We start from the raw sequence: 24,172 nt of genomic DNA on the forward strand, positions 1-24,172 counted from the left end.
TATGGACTTGACCACCAAAAAACTTAACCTTGTTCACTGATCCATGAAATGAGGTCGAGGTCAAGTGAAAATTGTCTGACGGGCATGAGGACCTTGCAAGGTACGCACATACCAAATACAGTTATCCTATTCCTTATAATAAGAGAGAATTTAACATTACAAAAAATCTTAACTTTTTTTTCAAGTAGTCACTGAACCATGAAAATGAGGTCAAGGACATTGGACATGTGACTAACAGAAACTTCGTAACATGAAGCATCTATATACAAAGTATGAAGCATCCAGGTCTTCCACCTTCTAAAATATAAACCTTTTAAGAAGTTAACTGACACTGACAGAATGACAAAAACTTCTCACAATAAATTTCCGTAAACCAATCCTGGCCTTCAAAATGACCCAAAATTTTAATAAAATACCTGTTTCTTGCAAGAATTCTTTAGAACTTCCTTCAGATACTCCATCTAATTGCTGCTGTGTTATGCTACAGCTAGTTTTGATTTTATATAATCTATTGAGAATTAAATGCAGGTATTCTTCCTGTAAAAAAAATCACATTCAAATATGATATTGTGTAAAAATATCACATAATTCTTTACATGGCAGCAATCAATTTTAATCCCATTTTTATTAATAGCAAAGTTCTATAACTGTTTAAGACAGACACAAATAAATTTAAACATTTAATTAGATATAAATTTCAACAAATCTTGTCACATGATACTTCACTGTTCAATTGTCATTATATATATTCCAGAAAATATTCTAAATGGTGATTGAAAGGATTGATAACTAGCTATAGAGGCTCTTGGTTTAAAATTGGCTCTAGAATTCAAAAATCAAAGCACTGTAAGTGCTGAAGGCAGTTAACCAAAAACCAAGGCAAACGTAATTATGAAAACTGTGGCAATGTTGCTTCAACATTAAACATTCATATATTGTACATTTATGTTTATCTAATGAATTAACTATTAAGGCAAATAATTTATATGTTATCAAGGTTTTAAAAGCAATGCATATATCAATATATATTTTTATGGCGAGTTTGCAGTGGTATAAGTTTGCAATGATTGCAGTTGTTCTAGTTAGTAGTTAACGTTGGTTTTAGTTGCCTGTTAGTAGTACAAGTTGACTTAGTACACACGTCATAGTATGAATGAACTGGTTTCCCTGGAGAGAAAAAAAAACGAGTTTGTGTTCTATAGTACAAAAGGTTTGAGACACAAATCTGACAAATATTCACTATTACAGGGATCAAAGGTGAGGTCTGACTGACCTGCCCATAGTAAATGTAAATGATTTGTTATATTGTCCCATACATGAATATATATGATTTAGGGGTGGGGATCTTGGTCATTTTCAAATTCCCAAATAGGTGGGGGTGGGGTGACCCCAGGAACTACCCTTTATTTCATTTGATTAGTTATAGTCCTATACATGAATGTATATGATTGAGAGGTGGGGATCTCATCCTTTTCAAAGTCATCAAACAGGAGGGGGGTAGAGTGGCCCAAAGGACACAACCAATATATCATATGATTTGCTTACATTCAGGTATTATAAAATAGAGTTGCATTATTTGTGAAAATAAAGTAAGAAACTTCCAGCTACTTTAACTGACTCTTCAAAATTGAAAAAAAAATACCCCTTCAAAATTGCAGTAATATGTTTACACTTTCAAAGCATCTTATATGCATTATCAACATTTCTCTTATCTATGAAAATGTATCCCTTTCAGAACCAATTGTATAAAAAACAAGAATGTGTTCAAAGTACACGGATGCCCCACTCCCACTATCATTTTCCATGTTCAATGGACCGTGAAATTGGATAAAAAATATAATTAGGCATTAAAATTAGAAAGATAATATCATAGGGAACATGTGTACTAAGTTTCAAGTTGATTGGACTTCAACTTCATCAAAAACTACCTTGACCAAAAACTTTAACCTGAAACATGCACTTTCATTTTCTATGTTCAGTGGACCGTGAAATTGGGGTCAAAAGTTTAATTTGGCTTTAAAATTAGAACGATCATATCATAAGGAACATGTGTACTAAGTTTCAAGTTGATTGGACTTCAACTTCATCAAAAACTACCTTGACCAAAAACTTTAACCTGAAGCGGGACAGACGGACGAACGAACGGACGGACGAACGGACGCACAGACCAGAAAACATAATGCCCCCTACTATCGTAGGTGGGGCATAAAAATAATCAATGTGTGGTTGCCAGTGATCTCAGAAGATGATTGACTGAGTCAAAGGGTCATAACCTTTCTCAGCTCCTTGAATTGAACAAAACTTTCTAACAGGTGTTAATGAAATTGACAACTTCGTGGAAAATGGAAGGCACTCGAAGGGGATTTTGGTTTAGAAAAAAAGAAAATTTATCCTTTAATCATTAGAGAAACAGATTATTCCATAGTAACGCTTGGATAAATCCAATAATCCACTTGTAGCAATGTAATAATCTATATTTATCACTGATAAAGAAAATTTATACTGTCACCAGTTTTTTGATTTTTGATTTTTTTTTATTTTGACATTAAAATTCGTCAAAAAGTGATTGTGAGTCTGTATAATATTTTCTGTTTTTACTTTCTTTTTAAATATGTATCTTTTGGTTTTCAAATCTAGAGTTTAAATTTTCATTTACCATGTATAGATGTATTTTGTCACCTGCCTGGATTTATTTTTGTAGTTCACCAACACCCGGAATTACCCTTATCAGCTTCCGGAATTGGATACTATATTGTAACTGTCTTACGGTATCCATTGTTGTTTTAAATGGTTTTTTATCAGTCAGATACGATTTTAGTCGAATGTACATATTATTTGTCAGCAATTTTCTGTTTAAAGTTAGCGGTTGAACAAAATGAACATCGCTGTCATGAATAATAATGATGAAAATAAGTTTTGAGATCGTTTATTTGGAGACTTTGGTGAAAAGGTTTACAAAGTTTATTTTTTTTTTTTTTTTATAAGTGGAAGGCGTAGCTAGTTACCACCTCTGCAAGTTGAAATTCCAATTGCAAAAGTGGAAGGTCGCAGACCTCGGACCACTGCTAATTTGAACCCCTTGGCCTCCAAATTGAAAAGATACAAAATTTCGTCTTCTAATTTAAAATTACCGCCAACCGCATGAACAGTTGAACTAATTAATGAACTACTGACGTAGTTGTACTACGTATTGACGACAAACAATATTCCTACGACTTGTCCTTAGAGATTTTTGGCCAAAAGCACAGGCGATAATAAACTACATAAAGATTCATAATGACAATGAATGAGCACTACTTCCTATGTGAAACTTCAAAACTTTTTGGTGATTCGACGATCACTAAAGGTTTCCTGGTCATATTTTTTGTAATCCAGAATTAAAAGTATTAAAAAAGTGTTGAATTAGTTATATATAATAGTAGCCAGCTAGATAATAACAATGGCATGTATTTCATCATTTATTGGGTAAAACACAAATCTAGGGTGCTCGCATAATGCAGCTTAACTGCATACAAAAATCCTATGTTAATCAAAGCCTTAAAGGCTGTTAAAGCAATTGCTGCCAAGTTAATGTTTTTGAGACTTCATTTTTTTCATCCACATGCATACACCTAAAGGGTGTCTTGTCTAGTTAGAAGTAAGAATATTTTAACTTTATATACCAATAAAAGACTTATCCAGCAGAAAGTCATTTTGAAATTGTTTTACAATTCCCAAGGAGGCGGCATGTTTACCAGGCTAACAGTGATCTGGAAGGATTTTTTCTCTATGGGCCCAGGGCCCCTCAAAATTAAATTCAAGGGGCCATTTTAAAAAATAATGGGCCATGTTGTCAAATGAATGGGCCATTTGAATTGACTACAGTGAAAAAAGTAAAAAGTGTATATCTCGGCAAAGAGATGGTGGTACTTACCTTTATGATTTTAAATAATATTATAGATATTGTGCCTGTGATATTGTTATTTCAATTCAACAAAGAATGTAAAATAATTTCTTCCAAACCAGATAATAATTTAGATATCCTTTATTTACAATGTTTCTACTGCTACTGTTGTCCTGTTCATGTGCATGGGTTTTTTTTACATTAAATTTGGGTCTTCGTCGATACCATACTTATTCCCTACGTTCCGTATTAGAGGACGTATTTTGCATTTCCTCTGCACTTCTTGTATTATTATTACTTCATCATGATGACAACAATTACAGTAGAGAGTATCATTAATTGAAAAAACAAAACAACAATTTGCTGAAGGCATGTTTACAAAATGTCAAAACAAGCCAAAGACCAAAAAGTGACAAGGACAGTTAGTCTCCTTTTATGGAGACGAATACTTTATTCATAAAAAGGCTTTGGGGTTTTTCAATCTAAATAGTAGCAAGCTGAACTAAGATAATAATTAGACAAATCTCGTCTGTACTAGCCAAATTTTACAAATTTAAGGTTGTAAAAAATCATATCATGAATGATGGTTAATTACGTTTTTTGGGTAATCAGTTACACCCCATGGTTCTATTATTTCCATAGGAAGACACCCGAGACGTCCCAAAAATATATAGGTGCTCCTATCATTAGAGGAACATTACACAGTTGTGTACACACACATGGCGGCACGGAACACAATCGGAAATCCATTTGACGATATCTAAACGTATCGAAACGAAGTGAAAAATATCGTGCGCCACATGGGCGCTTACATAAGTCACTCTATGCGCCATTTCTGGTCGATATGAGCTACAGGCGCAGGGCGCACGACCTTCCTGATCACTGGGCTAACAGTGGATACAAACATATGAGCGGAAACAGGAAAGACAATAACTCAATGAAGAAATCAGAATAAATTTTACAGAAAACAAACTTATTATTATGTGTTATAACGCGGGGTTCTTTCTAATCTGAATAATTGGGTCGTAATATTTCACTCACTTAGTTTGCTACATTAACTCTTCTTGAGAACAATGGACTTAAGTGGACGCTGTAATTATTCCGGTTAGCCTCTTTCCACAAAATTATTTGGGCAAACAAAATAACAAGGTTGATCAGTTCAGTTTGTCTATTTTTAGATTGTACAGGTAATCATTCGGTTTATATTGACATTCGACATCCTTATGCATTACTGTAACATGCATAGTGATTTATTAACGATAAATTTTATGAATGAACAATGATTTTATGAATGAACAAGAGCAGAGAATTGTATTGTATGTCTCAGACAAGAGTAACTTGACCTCTACCAGGGAGAAACAAAAACTGAACATCAAACCGTGTAAGAGATAATTCAGTCAATTTTTGATATTGAAACCTACATCTGAAATTATTCAATATTTTGTTGTAATATCTCACGCAGGTATAAAAATGCACTTTCTTGGCGCGGACTTTTATCTTCTATGATAGAAAAACGTTTGTCCCCTCAAAAACAAATATACATATACAAGAGCATATGTTGAAACTTTATCAAGCTAAGTGTTGCATTAAAAAACATAAATCAGTGTTTAATAATTACACAAGGAATCTGCTTAATGTCCTTAATTGGCTTAATATGGACGGAGTTTTTGATCTGGGTCACAAAGATGGCCATACGCCACAGCATTAAAGCAACTGCTTTAAAAACGAAGTGGATACAAAATAACAACACCTGTTCAGCACCTCTTAACATGCTTAAGGAACATTCATGTCATGTCATGTTAAGTTTCAATCCATTCAGTGGTTCTCTAAAAGTAGCCGATTGTTGACGGATGCCAAGTGATGAGAAAAGCTCACTTGGCCCTTTGGGTCAGATGAATTAAAATAAGGCCTTTCAAATACCAGTACTTATTTTCCCAGAAAATGAAATTTAATCTTAATTATTTAAGGAATGGTTACTTCAGCTGAGTGCTATTTTTTGCCTTTAGAAAACTTATTCTTCCATATTATCATACCTGACTACTTGATTCCTGGAATATTTCATGTTCTATTCGTGTACAGTATGCTGTAGCATTCATCACTAACTCTCCTGTCTGTGATGATACTGGTAATAATGCCTGTACACTGAAAATAGGGGAAAAGGTACATTAATCACTTTCTCTCAAATATTTGACTCTTACATATTTTTTTAACCAAAACTTCATATGTGTAAACCAATTATCATTTTAAAAATTATAACTTGCTTTAATTACTTCAGACTATCGTCATCTTCAGAAATTTTGGTTTCACCACCTTATGTCTTTTGAAACAACTCTTGCTAGAATCAACAATAGAACTGATTTCTTGTAAGTAAACCTGGTTTACATTTGCTCTAATTTATCTGCAACTTACATTTTACCAATAAAGTGATTCCTAAAACCAAAAGTGACTTGTTCTTTCCAACCAGTACCCTTGTCTACCTTTAACTTTTTATTCCTAACACCAGCCCTGTAGGGTGACTGACTTTTACCAGTCTCTGAAAAATAAGAATATGATAAAAATATATCATTAGACCAGATAAAAAGTTGTCTCTCAAAAACATAAATTAAAATTTTCAATCTAGACAAAATACTGATGATAGTTTTTCCCTGTGTGCTTTTTTTTTTAAACATAAAAAGATTTTGTTCCTAAATATTTCATGTATACAATTACCTTCGTGGTCCAGGACCAAGCTATGCCTATGGGTCCCTGTTTACAAAACGAACCATCTATCCAGGAAAATAGTATGCTTATTATTAAGAATTTCCTGGTATGTACAAATTTTTGTTGAAATATATACAGATGAGTATAAATGCAGCAGAGGTGCATGTAAAAACTTGAATAAATATCACCTTGACCCTATACATTTTTTAACTGTCACAATTTCATGTATTCAACGAAATTTTTAAATCAATACACAGCTTTAAGTCACATTTCTGCATCAGTCATCAGTTTTTTACATAAAACATTTCAAGTTTATTGTATGCGTCTTAAGGAAATTCAATAGGACAATATTTCTTGTGACAAAAATTAGTTTGAAATGCTTTTAATAAGAGATATCATCTAACTCTAAGGCCATTGTGGAAAAGAAGTTTCATTTGACCTTTGAAATTCATCAAAGACCTGTATACAAATTGAATGCAAAAATGTCAAAGTCTTTTTAAAGATGAGGACATTTTTCAATGCATAAGTCAGTCAAACCAATGCAAATTAATCTCCAAATATCATAGACTTAACAAGAGGCTGTCACAATGACAGCAAACCGGAGTTATTAACATTTATTTGTGTCGTGCCAATATTACAAGAAGCATAACTGATGAACGGTGAAAGTGAAAATCATCAATATCAAATTTGACATCCATTTTGTCATCAGTATCAACATATTAAAATTTGAAACGCTTCTAGGTTGAATGGTTCATGAGTAAATGCAACAACATGAATGGAAACGATCTTTCATGAACCATAACTGATGAACGGTAAAAGTCAAAATCGTCAATATTAAACTTGACCTCCATTTTGTCATCAGTAACAACATATTAAAATTTGGGAAGCTTTGGTTGAACAGTTCATGCATAAATGAACAGACATGACTGGAAATGACATTTTTCAATCTTTCAAGAACCATAACTCCTGAACGGTAAAAGTCAAAATCGTCATTATTGAACTTGACCTCCATTTTGTCATCAGTAACAACATATTAAAATTTGGAAAGCTATGGTTGAACAGTTCATGCGTAAATGAACAGACACGACTGGAAATGCCATTTTTCAATCTTTCAAGAACCATAACTCCTGAACGGTAATAGTCAAAATCGTCATTATTGAACTTGACCTTCATTATGTTGTCAGTAACAACATATTAAAATTTTAAAAGCTTTGGTTGAATGGTTCATGAGTAAATGCACGGACAACATTTGGTTGCCGTCCGCCCGTCTGCCCGCCGTACATCCCCAAATGAATAACCGACATTTTTGTCACAAAAATCCGGTTAAAAATTAGCCCCCTTAAACTAACCAAATCACCAACTTTAAACAATAGTTAAAATTGCCAACACTGAAAAGGGCATGATAGTCTCTTGCTTCAATAACTTAGTCTCAGGTAAAAAACTGGTTAATCCCATCTTATGCTGTATTAACTTCTTTGTAAAAAAATAAAACTACTTTCTATAGGTATATCTACAGTACATGGTTTTACCTTTAGCTTTGAAATCTGATCGGATGTCCTTGCCATAACCTTGAAGTCCCAAAGCCCGAAATGCAGCACCATAAGTTTGGTCATTTTTAACCATAAATTCTGCCACTACCTCTGTATCTGTAAAATAAATTCCAGTATTTCCATCAAGTTTAACCTTACTAATTACAAACTTATGATGGTATAATAAGGGTGGACCAAATTTTTATACTTTATATTGTATTCTACGTCTGTTTAGAATTGGTGGACTTTTTCTACAGCAGAACATTTCAAGGTAAAATATCATACAAATAAGTCAAGTTCTATGGTACAATAGTAATGCATAGGGGGAAAATTCAATGTCAGAGTGGCCTGATAGAAGACAAACCTCCATCCCTAGCTTTATAAGCATAACAAGTTAGGTTTTTATTATTAGCATACCAAGTTGCACCAAAGTTCAATCCCATAAAACATGTGCACCTGACCTAAAGTCCAATGCAAAAAACAGACTAACAGACACACCACAGACAGAAAGTGGTATAAAAATGTTCTACCTACCTTCAACACAAATCTTAATTGAATAGTCCTTACCGAATGTTATTCTATTCAATAATGAATAGTCCTTACCTAATGTTATTTTATCCAATGATGAATAGCCCTTACCTAATGTTATTTTATCCAATGATGAATAGCCCTTACCATTTGTTATTTTATTCAATAACAAATAGCCCTTACCGAATGTTATTCTATTCAATAATGAAGTCCTTACCTAATGTTATTTTATCCAATGATGTATAGCCCTTACCTAATGTTATTTTATTGAATAATGAATAGCCCTTACCTAATGTTATATTATTCAATAATGAATAGCCCTTACCTAATGTAATTTTATTCAATGATGAATAGCCCTTACCTAATGTTATTTATTTCAATGAAGAATAGCCCTTACCTAATGTTATTTTATTCAATGATGAATAGCTCTTACCTAATGTTATTTTATTCAGCCCTTACCTAATGTTATTTTTTTCAATGATGAATAGCCCTTACATAATGTTATTTTATTCAATGATGAATAGCCCTTTCATAATGTTACTTATTTCAATGATGAATAGTCCTTACCTAATGTTATTTTATTGAATGATGAATAGCCCTTACCTAATGTTATTTTATTCAAAAATGAATAGCTCTTACCTAATATTATTTTATTCAATGATGAATAGCCCTTACATAATATTATTTATTTCAATGATGAATAGTCCTTACCTAATGTTATTTTATTCAATAATGAATAGCTCTTACCTAATGTTATTTATTTCAATGAAGAATAGCCCTTACCTAAAGTTATTTTATTCAATGATGAATAGCCCTTACCTAATGTTATTTTATTCAATAATAAATAAATCTTACCTAATGTTATTTTATTCAATGATGAATAGCCCTTACCTAATGTTATTTTATTCAATGATGAATAGCTCTTACCTAATGTTATTTTATTCAATGATGAATAGCCCTTACATAATGTTATTTATTTCAATGATGAATAGCCCTTACCTAATGTTATTTTATTGAATGATGAATAGCCCTTACCTAATGTTATTTTATTCAATGATGAATAGCTCTTACCTAATGTTATTTTATTCAATGAAGAATAGCCCTTACCTAATGTTATTTATTTCAATGAAGAATAGCCCTTACCTAATGTTATTTTATTCAATCAAAGCCTTAAAGGCTGTAAAAGCAATTGCTGCCATGTTAATGTTTGGGGACTTTTATTTTTCATCCACATATATACAAGAATTAAACCTGACATGAGTGTTGTCTAGTTAAAAGTAAGAAGGTTTTAACTTTATATAAATAAAAGACTTTAGCAGAAAGTCATTTTTAATATGTTTTATATTTCACAAGGAGACAACACGTTTACCAGGCTAAAGTTGGGGTCAAATATACATGTGCTGAAACATATAACTCAAAAAGAAATCATCATGGATTATCCCCTGGTAGTGTTTGTAACTTCCTTGGCAATAATTTCCTTTATTGATTTAATTTTAACAATTTTCATTATTAATTTATATTTAACCATTAACACAAATGATTAAGTTAAAACATTTCAACTTTCCAGACGCAAATGTTAAAAAACGGGAAAGAAATAAAATATCTTACAAGACATAAGCATGTAAAGAATAAATGTATATTTCAGCTTAATAAAAATATTTTCATAATGTTACTTTGTCATCATTTTTAAAACTAAGTTCCAAACATTATTGCTCAGTTGATATGTGTCCTTCTGATGCGATACGAGCACAGGCACTTGTTTCTATCCATAGGAAGGTCTATTATCCATATAAATAGTTTTATATGGATAGTCGACCTTCCTATGGATAGAAACAAGTGCATGTGGGTACGAGATAACTACAGTACAGCCTGTGACTTCCTCTTAGTTATGTCCACCCTCTTGCATGGTCAACATCCAATGGTGAACATTTATTGGGGTATTCAATCTTGAGATGTTGGCCATTTATTGGGGGTCATAAATCATGGGCAGATTTTTTATCTAATTATGTTACCTGTTAAAATCAATCAGGGTTGAAGTTTTCAGCTGGTATGTTTCATTAAAATTTACCTGTACAGGTAACTTGGGTTTCTTTTAAAATTGACATTTCACCTTTTTTTGAAAATGTAGAATAAAGTATTGTTTTACTCTGTTAATTTATTATTATTTTTTGTCTTTAATGTTATTATAAATTTTTTATTTTTTAATTGTTTTTTTTTCATTTTTGTTTGTTTTGTTTCTTACTGTTTTGTTTCTTATTCTTTTAATTTCTTCTTAGTAAGAATCTTGAGTCGAAATGTCAAAAAGTCAAAGCCAAAGTTATTGACTAGCATTTGAAATAAACATGATAAACAGACTTTTAATAATTGTTTTTTAAATAAAAGGTTTATATAAATGTACATGATGTACATTGTATTCAATTGTTTGTTAACATTATTAAATGAGTTATTACTATTAATAATAACTAATAATCATGCAAGTGATATTTTAAATAAAAAAAATGAAAGTAATTAAACAATTTGGTTTCTTAACAAAAAAAGATGATTCAATATCAATCCTTTTACAATAGATTTTGATAACATCTAATATTATTCAGGAAAACTACAAGTACCATTATATGGTTTAGGAAAAAACTAATTTTGTTTATCTAAATTTTCTTCAAATCTCAAAACAAGAGTTGTGCACAAACAATCATCGAAAAGACTTATTTTCCAAATGTCCACCTAGTTATCATAAAATTTTGATAAATGTTCATTAAAAATGCTAATCATAATGAAAAATGTTCTTATATATCTGAATCAAGTGAATCTTATGAAAAGAAATTATTTAAAGAAATTGTCTTGAAACTTATTATATATGTTATCTTCAGTTTGGTTAATTTCTTTCAAAATTTGTCAGACTCTCCAGAAAAAATAAAGTGCACTTCTAAAGATGGTGACACTTTAATGGTCTATTAATTAAATCATTTTTTTTCCCAGTGTATTATATTGTCGATAGTGCTGGACTGGCATGATACATATTCTTGTTAACATTTACAAAGAATATTTCAATCAACCTAGGCCTTTTAGATAAAGTTAATAATTGCAGTGACTTGAATGAATTAAGACTTTTAAAGTCCTTAATAAAAAATGAATTTAAAGAAAAATCTAAAAATAATAACTTATGATAAAAACTGTAAAGTTAACTTGATTGTGTCAATTGGGTGTGTCTAAACACTGCTAAGGAGTCCTTAGTGCACTAAGGACTGATAACATGCCACTAAGAACTAGATGGAGAGCTGTTACATGCAATTTCTTTTCATATTACGGTAGAAATTGAAATTTAATGCATAAATTTCAAATTTTATAGAAAAATAATAATAAATTAAGGAGATATTCAACATTATTTAGACACGTGCCTGTTTTTCTTTGATATGCCGAAAATCCATGAACCGTTTGACACGTGTCAAATTACATATTAATTGATTACACGGGAATCCTTTTGGTAAAGTTGGATACTAATAAATGAATTGTTGTTGAAATTTTATTAACAAAAAAATCTGAATGAAGAAGTATTTTCTCAAGTGTATATTTCTTGTAAATAATAAATTTGTCACCAGAGAAATATATCTAATGTCGGATTTTTATTTGATGTTCATATTAATAAGTGACTAAAATACAAATTTTTATAGATATTTAATTCACATTTATATATATTTTTTTTAAAGTACGTGTTGAAGTTTGGATAACCGGCAGATGCTTGTTGCGTTTTCATTATATTCATCTTGTTATTGGGCTGTGATAAGCCCGGTAGTACCGAAAAATTAATCTAATATTTCGTAGCGTTCTTTGTCTCTTGAACCAATTTTATTTTTCAGGTGGTCGGACACATTATCTATAATGTGTTTTGTACCCGTATCTCTATTCTGTTTATTTTTTCTTGCAAGCGTGCTTTAATGTGGTGACAGGCGACGACGGACATGCGTTTGAACAATAGACTGGTTTGGAGCTGGAACACTTTTGTTTGTTTCTTTTGGTGCACTGTTCAAAATTTATTTTCATATATGAAGACATTTTAAGAAATGTATAACTGGACAAAACGAAACCAATAAGATAATGCATTTTTACTACATGCAACACACTAAGTTCATATATGACCCGTTTGAGTAATATATTTCGGGCCTTCAACAGTGAGTAAAGCGCATAGCACATAGTCATTATTTCATAAATTATTTCGTACGATATGTTAAGCAGACAATTTGTTAAAAACAATACAAATCGGATTTCCTTCTGACATACTTGCCACAGGCATTTGTCTCATAAAAAAAATCCTATATACCTTTTCTAAGACAAGTGCCTGTGATACTTGTTCTTCTTTAAGAAAAGTAGATTTAAAGAAATTATAGTTGAAAATATTTCTGTCGGCTTTTTCTTTTTTTCGCGTGATATATTTAGGTTTAAATATTCTGATTATATTGCATTACAAAAAATAATTATTTACACATCATGTGGTAAAGGCATATTTTCAAGGCATTCATACGAAGCATTCTCTTTCTCTGTCAGAATTATATCTTTAGCTCTAAATTTACACATACTGAAAAAAAAATCGTGAATACTGTACTAAAAACTGTGGAACATTTTTAAAACATTTGTCTCTTTTATATATTTGAAAATGAAACTTAATCGGACTTAAAATCGGGAAATGATTTTTTTAACTTCTTTTACTTTTAGAAGAATAATAAAATGTCGAAATATACAAACAAATAAGTACCGTATGAAGCCTTTGTAAACAAATATCAAGCTGGTTGAAAACTAGTGGTTTGGATAAACCCCAAGAACGACACATAATTTTCTCTCTCTCAATTCCATCGTATTGTTTTAGTGGAACCATTTGTATATATACACGCATCTTTGTCGAAATTAAAATAAAAACAAAACACTTATCAATATATATATTTATTTTGTCTTCATATCTCTTACATAACAAGCTGACCACACTCTAACTTATTAGTCATTTAGTAGGCGCACATCAAAGTCGTGCACCTGTGGCAAATAACTTTGTCGGGAAAGAAGTAAAACAAAAACAAAATTATTTGTTCTGTAATCATTTTTCATAAGAACAACACATTTAATTATAAATATTAAGCATACATTTTTTTAGATACAATTGTTTATTACCTAAAATAAAAAGATTATGATTGTTTAATGAATTGTTTTGTCATTTGGCACGTGTCAAACGGTTCTTTGATTTTCGGCATATCAAAGAAAAACGGGCACGTGTCTAAATAATGTTGAATATCTTGTTTATTTATGATTATTTTTCTATAAAATTTGAAATTTATGCATGAAATATCAATCTCTAACATAATATGTAAAAATAATACACACAACAGCACTCCTTCTAGTCCTTAGTGGCATTGTATAGTCCTTAGCAGTGTTTAGACGTACCAGTGTCAATTAAGGTAGAGAATTTTTGGTCATAATTTAGAAATAGAAAATAGTGGACAATATAAAATTCCTAGAAAGGATAGAATGTGTAAACTGTGCCTCTTGTAGGTCAATGAAGAACACCTATTCCTTGATTGTAAAATTAACAAAACAACTTTGAGATATAAATCTATTTGAAAATTATTTACCTTCTCATTAAAAAATGTCTCTAACCCAAGAACAAAAAGTAAAAGAAATGCTTAACCTCTAAAACATGGATCATGTTTAAAATATCATATGACAATAAAAATATTATCAAATTTTGCTGTACTGAATATTTCTAATACTTATAAATATTTTATTCAATAAAGAAATAATGAATTGTGTAAATTTTATTTAGCGTAAGTCCTAAAGACAATATTAATCATATGTTAAGATCAGTCTATCTACAATAATAAACCATTTTGATTTTAGAAAATTAATTTGAGAAACACCTTGTCAATAGAAAAAGGCAGGCATTGTAAATGTTTGCAGTATATAAATTTGAAAATGAGATTCATTTATTCTTCACTACCAAAAAATAGACTTAATATAAAAAATAACTTAAATTGATCAAAAATTATTTAAAAGGTATAATATCAAAACTAATAGTCAGGAGACAATTATTTTTTAATTAAGCTGTTTGTTCAACTAGGTTTATTGTTTCATTTTATTTTTGAATTTCTAATAATCACAGTTATTAAATTTGACAAACACATACATGTATATTTTACCTGAGACACCTGACCTGTAAGTTATATAAATTTAACACTTCAATGCATTCAAGATTTCCCTTTATCCTTGACTAGTTTTTGAGTAATACCTTGTGTATTAAAAAAGCAACAGGGGGTATGATGATGAACATATAGGGCCACCATGGTGAACATATTTTTTATGGCCACCATTAATAAGATAAAGTCACAGGTAGTACTGTACAATTCTCATGCAATCCCGAAAAGGGGGGTCATCATAGACAAACATGACATTAAATCGTTATCACTGAACTAGTATATATATTGTATAGGGGCCAGCTGAAGGACGCCTCCGGGTGCGGGAATTTTTCGCTGCATTGAAGACCTGTTGGTGACCTTAATTCTGCTGTTGTATGTTTTTCTATGGTCGGGTTGTTGTCTCTTTGACAAATTCCCCATTTCCATTCTCAATTTTATTATACGAACAAGAACAAACAGCTCTACGTTGCTTTGATATTTATCAATTTTCAGGAAACATTGCGAAAAATGATCTTCAATATTTCGAAAACATGTGAAATAAAATTGCTAACACGGTGGACCGTCGAGTGTCAACAAACGTAGTAGACTTGTTCACTGAAAAGACGAGGATAATGGTTTCATCTGACATTTGTTATGCAAACCCAGTTTTGATCATGATATTTAAAAAGACGTACTTTTTTTTCAATCTATGTATTAATAAACTAGAAAATTCCAAATTGTAAATATCTCTTCATCTGGACCGACTTGGCATCTACTACGTTTGGACGGGTCCATTTCATTAGTAAGGTGATCGAAAAATATTACGGAGTTTTGACAGAAAAGGAAAACGAACTTATTGTTATGTGTTTTCAACAAGGGTTTCGTTCCGCTAAATTATTTGCGCAAATAAAGTTTGTCTATTTTAGATTACAGGTAATAATTTGACACTACGCATTAACCTGTGTAGTGATTTTGATTTTACGATAAATGTATGAATGAACGATAATTTTATGAATGAACAAGAGCACCTGACCTCTTAAAGAAACACAAATTAAACATAAAAAAACGTATTTATTAGGAGATAATTCAGTTAAATTTTCAATACTAAATCAACAACTGAAATGAATCCATATTTTGTTGAAACATCGTACGAACGGCGGAAAACGGAATCGCATTTATAAAAATGTACTTTTTTTCACTCGGACTTCTATGTTATTTGATAGTCAAACGGTTGACCCTTTAAATACAAAAATACATCTACAAGAACATATTCTGAAACTTCTTAAATCCACTAACTTTTTTTTAAAGTTTCAAGCTATGTATTGCATTAGAAAACATACATAGGTGTTAAAGAATGACTGACCAGGAGCCTGTTTAACAAAATACTATGGCTTTATCTGGGCGGAGTCTCTGATCTGGGTCACAAAGATGGCCATACGCGACGGCATAAAAGCAATTGCTTTAAAAATGAATAGCTCTTACCTAATATTATTTTATTCAATAATGAATAGCCCTTACCATAATGTTATTTTATTCAATAATGAATAGCTCTTACCTAATGTTATTTTATTGAATGATGAATAGCCCTTACATAATGTTATTTATTTCAATGATGAATAGTCCTTACCTAATGTTATTTATTTCAATGATGAATAGTCCTTACCTAATGTTATTTTATTGAATCAATGATGAATAGGCTATATTAGCCCTTACCTAATGTTATTTATTGAATGATGTATAGCCCTTACCTAATGTTATTTTATTCAATGATGAATAGCCCTTACCAAATGTTATTTTATTGAATGATGAATGGCCCTTAACTAATGTTATTTTTTTCAATGATGAATAGCCTTTACCTAATGTTATTTTATTCAATGATGAATAGCCTTTACCAAATGTTATTTTATTGAATGATGAATAGCCCTTACCTAATGTTATTTTTTTCAATGATGAATAGCCCCTACCTTTTGTTATTTTATTCAATAACAAAAAGCTCTTACCTAATGTTCTTTATTCAATAACGAATAGCTCTGACCTAATGTTATTTTATTCAATCCCTAATGTTATTTATTCGCTGAAGAATAGCCTTTACCTAATGTTATTTATTCATAACAAATAGCCCTTAACTTATGTTATTTTAGTCAATGATGAATAGCCCTTACCTTATGTTATTTATTTCAATGATGAATAGCCCTTACCTAATGTTATTTTATTGAATGATGAATAGCCCTTACCTAATGTTATTTATTTCAATGAAGAATAGCCCTTACCTAAAGTTATTTTATTCAATGATGAATAGCCCTTACCTAATGTTATTTTATTCAATAATAAATAACTCTTACCTAATGTTATTTTATTGAATGATGAATAGCCCTTACCTAATGTTATTTATTTCAATGAAGAATAGCCCTTACCTAAAGTTATTTTATTCAATGATGAATAGCCCTTACCTAATGTTATTTTATTCAATGATGAATAGCTCTTACCTAATGTTATTTTATTCAATGATGAATAGCCCTTACATAATGTTATTTATTTCAATGATGAATAGCCCTTACCTAATGTTATTTTATTGAATGATGAATAGCCCTTACCTAATGTTATTTATTTCAATGAAGAATAGCCCTTACCTAAAGTTATTTATTTCAATGATAAATAGCCCTTACCTTATGTTATTTTATTGAATGATGAATATCCCTTACCTAATGTTATTTTTTTCAATAATGAATAGCCCTTACCTAATGTTATTTTATTCAATGATGAATAGTCCTTACCTAATGTTATTTTATTGAATCAATGATGAATAGGCTATATTAGCCCTTACCTAATGTTATTTATTTCAATGATGAATAGCCCTTACCTAATGTTATTTTATTGAATGATGAATAGCCCTTACCTAATGTTATTTTTTGCAATGATGAATAGCCCTTACCTAATGTTATTTTATTGAATGATGAATAGCCCTTACCTAATGTTATTTATTTCAATGAAGAATAGCCCTTACCTAAAGTTATTTATTTCAATGATAAATAGCCCTTACCTTATGTTATTTTATTGAATGATGAATAGCCCTTACCTAATGTTATTTTTTTCAATAATGAATAGCCCTTACCTAATGTTATTTTATTCAATGATGAATAGTCCTTACCTAATGTTATTTTATTGAATCAATGATGAATAGGCTATATTAGCCCTTACCTAATGTTATTTATTTCAATGATGAATAGCCCTTACCTAATGTTATTTTATTGAATGATGAATAGCCCTTACCTAATGTTATTTATTTCAATGAAGAATAGCCCTTACCTAAAGTTATTTATTTCAATGATAAATAGCCCTTACCTTATGTTATTTTATTGAATGATGAATAGCCCTTACCTAATGTTATTTTTTTCAATAATGAATAGCCCTTACCTAATGTTATTTTATTCAATGATGAATAGTCCTTACCTAATGTTATTTTATTGAATCAATGATGAATAGGCTATATTAGCCCTTACCTAATGTTATTTATTTCAATGATGAATAGCCCTTACCTAATGTTATTTTATTGAATGATGAATAGCCCTTACCTAATGTTATTTTTTTCAATGATGAATAGCCCTTACATAATGTTATTTATTTCAATGATGAATAGCCCTTACCTAATGTTATTTTATTTCAATGAAGAATAGCCCTAACCTAATGTTATTTTATTCAATAATGAATAGCCCTTACCTTATGTTATTTTATTCAATAACGAAAAGCTCTTACCTAATGTTCTTGATTCAATAACGAATAGCTCTGACCTAATGTTATTTTATTCAATCCCTAATGTTATTTATTCGCTGAAGAATAGCCTTTACCTAATGTTATTTATTCATAACAAATAGCCCTTAACTTATGTTATTTTAGTCAATGATGAATAGCCCTTACCTTATGTTATTTATTTCAATGATGAATAGCCCTTACCTAATGTTATTTTATTGAATGATGAATAGCCCTTACCTAATGTTATTTATTTCAATGAAGAATAGCCCTTACCTAAAGTTATTTTATTCAATGATGAATAGCCCTTACCTAATGTTATTTTATTCAATAATAAATAACTCTTACCTAATGTTATTTTATTGAATGATGAATAGCCCTTACCTAATGTTATTTATTTCAATGAAGAATAGCCCTTACCTAAAGTTATTTTATTCAATGATGAATAGCCCTTACCTAATGTTATTTTATTGAATGATGAATAGCCCTTACCTAATGTTATTTTTTTCAATGATGAATAGCCCTTACATAATGTTATTTATTTCAATGATGAATAGCCCTTACCTAATGTTATTTTATTTCAATGAAGAATAGCCCTAACCTAATGTTATTTTATTCAATAATGAATAGCCCTTACCTTATGTTATTTTATTCAATAACGAAAAGCTCTTACCTAATGTTCTTGATTCAATAACGAATAGCTCTGACCTAATGTTATTTTATTCAATCCCTAATGTTATTTATTCGCTGAAGAATAGCCTTTACCTAATGTTATTTATTCATAACAAATAGCCCTTAACTTATGTTATTTTAGTCAATGATGAATAGCCCTTACCTTATGTTATTTATTTCAATGATGAATAGCCCTTACCTAATGTTATTTTATTGAATGATGAATAGCCCTTACCTAATGTTATTTATTTCAATGAAGAATAGCCCTTACCTAAAGTTATTTTATTCAATGATGAATAGCCCTTACCTAATGTTATTTTATTCAGTAATAAATAACTCTTACCTAATGTTATTTTATTGAATGATGAATAGCCCTTACCTAATGTTATTTATTTCAATGAAGAATAGCCCTTACCTAAAGTTATTTTATTCAATGATGAATAGCCCTTACCTAATGTTATTTTATTCAATGATGAATAGCTCTTACCTAATGTTATTTTATTCAATGATGAATAGGCCTTACATAATGTTATTTATTTCAATGATGAATAGCCCTTACCTAATGTTATTTTATTGAATGATGAATAGCCCTTACCTAATGTTATTTATTTCAATGAAGAATAGCCCTTACCTAAAGTTATTTATTTCAATGATAAATAGCCCTTACCTTATGTTATTTTATTGAATGATGAATATCCCTTACCTAATGTTATTTTTTTCAATAATGAATAGCCCTTACCTAATGTTATTTTATTCAATGATGAATAGTCCTTACCTAATGTTATTTTATTGAATCAATGATGAATAGGCTATATTAGCCCTTACCTAATGTTATTTATTTCAATGATGAATAGCCCTTACCTAATGTTATTTTATTGAATGATGAATAGCCCTTACCTAATGTTATTTTTTGCAATGATGAATAGCCCTTACCTAATGTTATTTTATTGAATGATGAATAGCCCTTACCTAACGTTATTTATTTCAATGAAGAATAGCCCTTACCTAAAGTTATTTATTTCAATGATAAATAGCCCTTACCTTATGTTATTTTATTGAATGATGAATAGCCCTTACCTAATGTTATTTTTTTCAATAATGAATAGCCCTTACCTAATGTTATTTTATTCAATGATGAATAGTCCTTACCTAATGTTATTTTATTGAATCAATGATGAATAGGCTATATTAGCCCTTACCTAATGTTATTTATTTCAATGATGAATAGCCCTTACCTAATGTTATTTTATTGAATGATGAATAGCCCTTACCTAATGTTATTTATTTCAATGAAGAATAGCCCTTACCTAAAGTTATTTATTTCAATGATAAATAGCCCTTACCTTATGTTATTTTATTGAATGATGAATAGCCCTTACCTAATGTTATTTTTTTCAATAATGAATAGCCCTTACCTAATGTTATTTTATTCAATGATGAATAGTCCTTACCTAATGTTATTTTATTGAATCAATGATGAATAGGCTATATTAGCCCTTACCTAATGTTATTTATTTCAATGATGAATAGCCCTTACCTAATGTTATTTTATTGAATGATGAATAGCCCTTACCTAATGTTATTTTTTTCAATGATGAATAGCCCTTACATAATGTTATTTATTTCAATGATGAATAGCCCTTACCTAATGTTATTTTATTTCAATGAAGAATAGCCCTAACCTAATGTTATTTTATTCAATAATGAATAGCCCTTACCTTATGTTATTTTATTCAATAACGAAAAGCTCTTACCTAATGTTCTTGATTCAATAACGAATAGCTCTGACCTAATGTTATTTTATTCAATCCCTAATGTTATTTATTCGCTGAAGAATAGCCTTTACCTAATGTTATTTATTCAATAACAAATAGCTCTTACCTAATGTTATTTATTTCAATGATGAATAGCCCTTACCTTATGTTGTTTTATTGAATGATGAATAGCCCTTACATAATGTTATTTATTTCAATGATGAATAGTCCTTACCTAATGTTATTTTATTCAATGATGAATAGCTCTTACCTACTGTTATTTCATTCAATAACGAATAGCCCTTAACTTATGTTATTTTATTCAATAATGAATAGCTCTTACCTATTATTTTATTCAATGATGAATAGACCTTACATAATGTTATTTATTTCAATGATGAATAGTCCTTACCTAATGTTATTTTATTCAATAATGAATAGCACTTACCTAATATTATTTTATTCAATAATGAATAGCCCTTACCATAATGTTATTTTATTCAATAATGAATAGCTCTTACCTAATGTTATTTTATTGAATCAATGATGAATAGGCTATATTAGCCCTTACCTAATGTTATTTATCTCAATGATGAATAGCCCTTACCTAATGTTATTTTATCCATTGATGAATAGCCCTTACTTTATGTTATTCTATTCAATGATGTATAGCCCTTACCTAATGTTATTTTATTCAATAACGAATAGCCCTTACCTAATGTTATTTATTTCAATGATAAATAGCCCTTACCTTATGTTATTTTATTGAATGATGAATAGCCCTTACCTAAAGTTATTTTATTCAATGATGTATAGCCCTTACCTAATGTTATTTTATTGAATGATGAATAGCCCTTACCTAATGTTATTTTATTCAATAATAAATAACTCTTACCTAATGTTATTTTATTCAATGATGAATAGCCCTTACCTAATGTTATTTTATTCAATGATGAATAGCTCTTACCTAATGTTATTTTATTCAATGATGAATAGCCCTTACATAATGTTATTTTATTTAATGATGAATAGTCCTTACCTAATGTTATTTTATTGAATCAATGATGAATAGGCTATATTAGCCCTTACCTAATGTTATTTATTTCAATGATGAATAGCCCTTACCTAATGTTATTTTATTGAATGATGAATAGCCCTTACCTAATGTTATTTTATTCAATAACGAATAGCCCTTACCTAATGTTATTTATTTCAATGATAAATAGCCCTTACCTAATGTTATTTTATTAAATGATGAATAGCCCTTACCTAATGTTATTTCATTCAATGATGTATAGCCCTTACCTAATGTTATTTCATGCAATAACGAATAGCTCTGACCTAATGTTATTTTATTCAATAATGAATAGCCCTTACCTAATGTTATTTATTTCAATGATGAATAGCCCTTACCTAATGTTATTTTATTCAATGATGTATAGCCCTTACCTAATGTTATTTTATTCAATAACGAATAGCTCTGACCTAATGTTATTTTATTCAATAAAGAATAGCCCTTACCTAATGTTATTTATTTCAATGAAGAATAGCCCTTACCTAATGTTATTTTATTGAATGATGAATAGCCATTACCTAATGTTATTTTATTCAATGATGAATAGCCCTTACCGTATGTTATTTTATTCAATAATGTATAGCCCTTACCTAATGTTATTTTATTCAATAATGAATAGCCCTTACCTAATGTTATTTTATTGAATGATGAATAGCCCTTACCGAATGTTATTTTATTCAATGATGAATAGCCCTTACCGAATGTTATTTTATTCAATAATGTATAGCCCTTACCTTATGTTATTCTATTCAATGATGAATAGCCCTTACCTAATGTTATTTTATTCAATAATGAATAGCCCTTACCTAATGTTATTTTATTGAATGAAGAATAGCCCTTACCTAATGTTATTTTATTCAATGATGAATAGCCCTTACCTAAGGTTATTTTATTCAATAATGTATAGCCCTTACCTAATGTTATTCTATTCAATGATGAATAGCCCTTACCTTATGTTATTTTATTCAATAATGTATAGCCCTTACCTAATGTTATTTTATTGAATGATGAATAGCCCTTACCTAACGTTATTTTATTGAATGATGAATAGCCCTTACCTAATGTTATTTTATTCAATGATGAAAAGCTCTTACCTAATGTTATTTTATTGAATGATGAATAGCCTTTACCTAATGTTATTTATTAACTGAGGAATAGTCCTTACCTAATGTTATTTTATTCAATGATGATTCTTTGGAACAAAGTCGACAAGAGTTTGGTTTGTCACAAATTGTGAAGCATGTTGAGGAATTGGAACTTGTTCCTGATTCAGTCTTCTTCATGTGACTACAGTATGAACATGTGTGGCCTGAACAATCATCACCATTGAGCTGGCGTATGAAATGCAAGCAGAAGCTGCCATCTTTTTCTTTAATTGTCATAGTCTTCCCAGCAGCACACATCAAGCACGGAAGAGTGCATGTATAATGGCAGTAATTCTTCCTTATCAATTTACACATGTCACAGTTTACATGACCATAGTTCATCACACTTGCCATTACAACTTGCTCTTTTAATGGAGAACATACTGAACACTCAACTCTGTCACAACTGTTCCAGTGTTGTAATATTAATTTACTACTAAAGCATTCTTTGACTGAAAGAAAAAATAACAAGATAACTGTAAATGCAGAAAAAATTGTGATGTTTTATTAATGCAAAAAATGCAACTGGGTTACATTCCAAATAATTGAAACTCACATTTAATAAAAATTTATATGATATGAACATGATGAACAGGATTTTTGCTAATATCGCAAAAATTAAAATTGTGTTCTAGTCTAAAATGTCGAAATGGCAATAATAAATAAATGCAATAATTTCTGAATTTACAGTACAAGTTAATGAGACACCATGCCACACTTAAACATAATGAACGTAGAGGAAGAAAAATACCATTTAAAACTATCATAGATAGGGAGGGCATCTCAGTGATTTAGCCAGACCTCGTCATCTTTGATAGTTTTCAAAATGTGAAAGTATTTCAAATCAATTTCATTATTTTTTAAATTTGTAAAGTGTAATATATTTTTGCATCAAAATACTATGATTTTACCTTGTCTTCATGTTTTTGATTACCTTAAGCTTCTTAATGTTTACAAAGTTGCTATTACAGCTAATCCACTTATCGG

The 24,172-nt window shown here is 29.9% G+C and overlaps 1 protein-coding gene across 2 annotated transcripts in view; it reads right to left on the reverse strand.

Annotated features, from left to right (window-relative positions):
* LOC139518912 (uncharacterized) overlaps positions 1–24,172 on the reverse strand; it is a 64,756-nt gene that overhangs the window by 11,869 nt on the left and 28,715 nt on the right. For both annotated transcript variants that reach the window (XM_071310596.1, XM_071310597.1), the window contains 5 exons: positions 23,206–23,637; positions 8,113–8,229; positions 6,293–6,416; positions 5,917–6,025; positions 417–537 (listed from right to left, as the gene is read on the reverse strand). In XM_071310596.1, the coding sequence (XP_071166697.1) occupies positions 417–537; positions 5,917–6,025; positions 6,293–6,416; positions 8,113–8,229; positions 23,206–23,637 (903 nt within the window). The remainder of the gene's footprint in view (positions 1–416; positions 538–5,916; positions 6,026–6,292; positions 6,417–8,112; positions 8,230–23,205; positions 23,638–24,172) is intronic.

The sequence above is a fragment of the Mytilus edulis genome, chromosome 4 (genome assembly GCF_963676685.1).
Source record: "Mytilus edulis chromosome 4, xbMytEdul2.2, whole genome shotgun sequence".
Taxonomy (NCBI): Eukaryota; Metazoa; Mollusca; class Bivalvia; order Mytilida; family Mytilidae; genus Mytilus; species Mytilus edulis.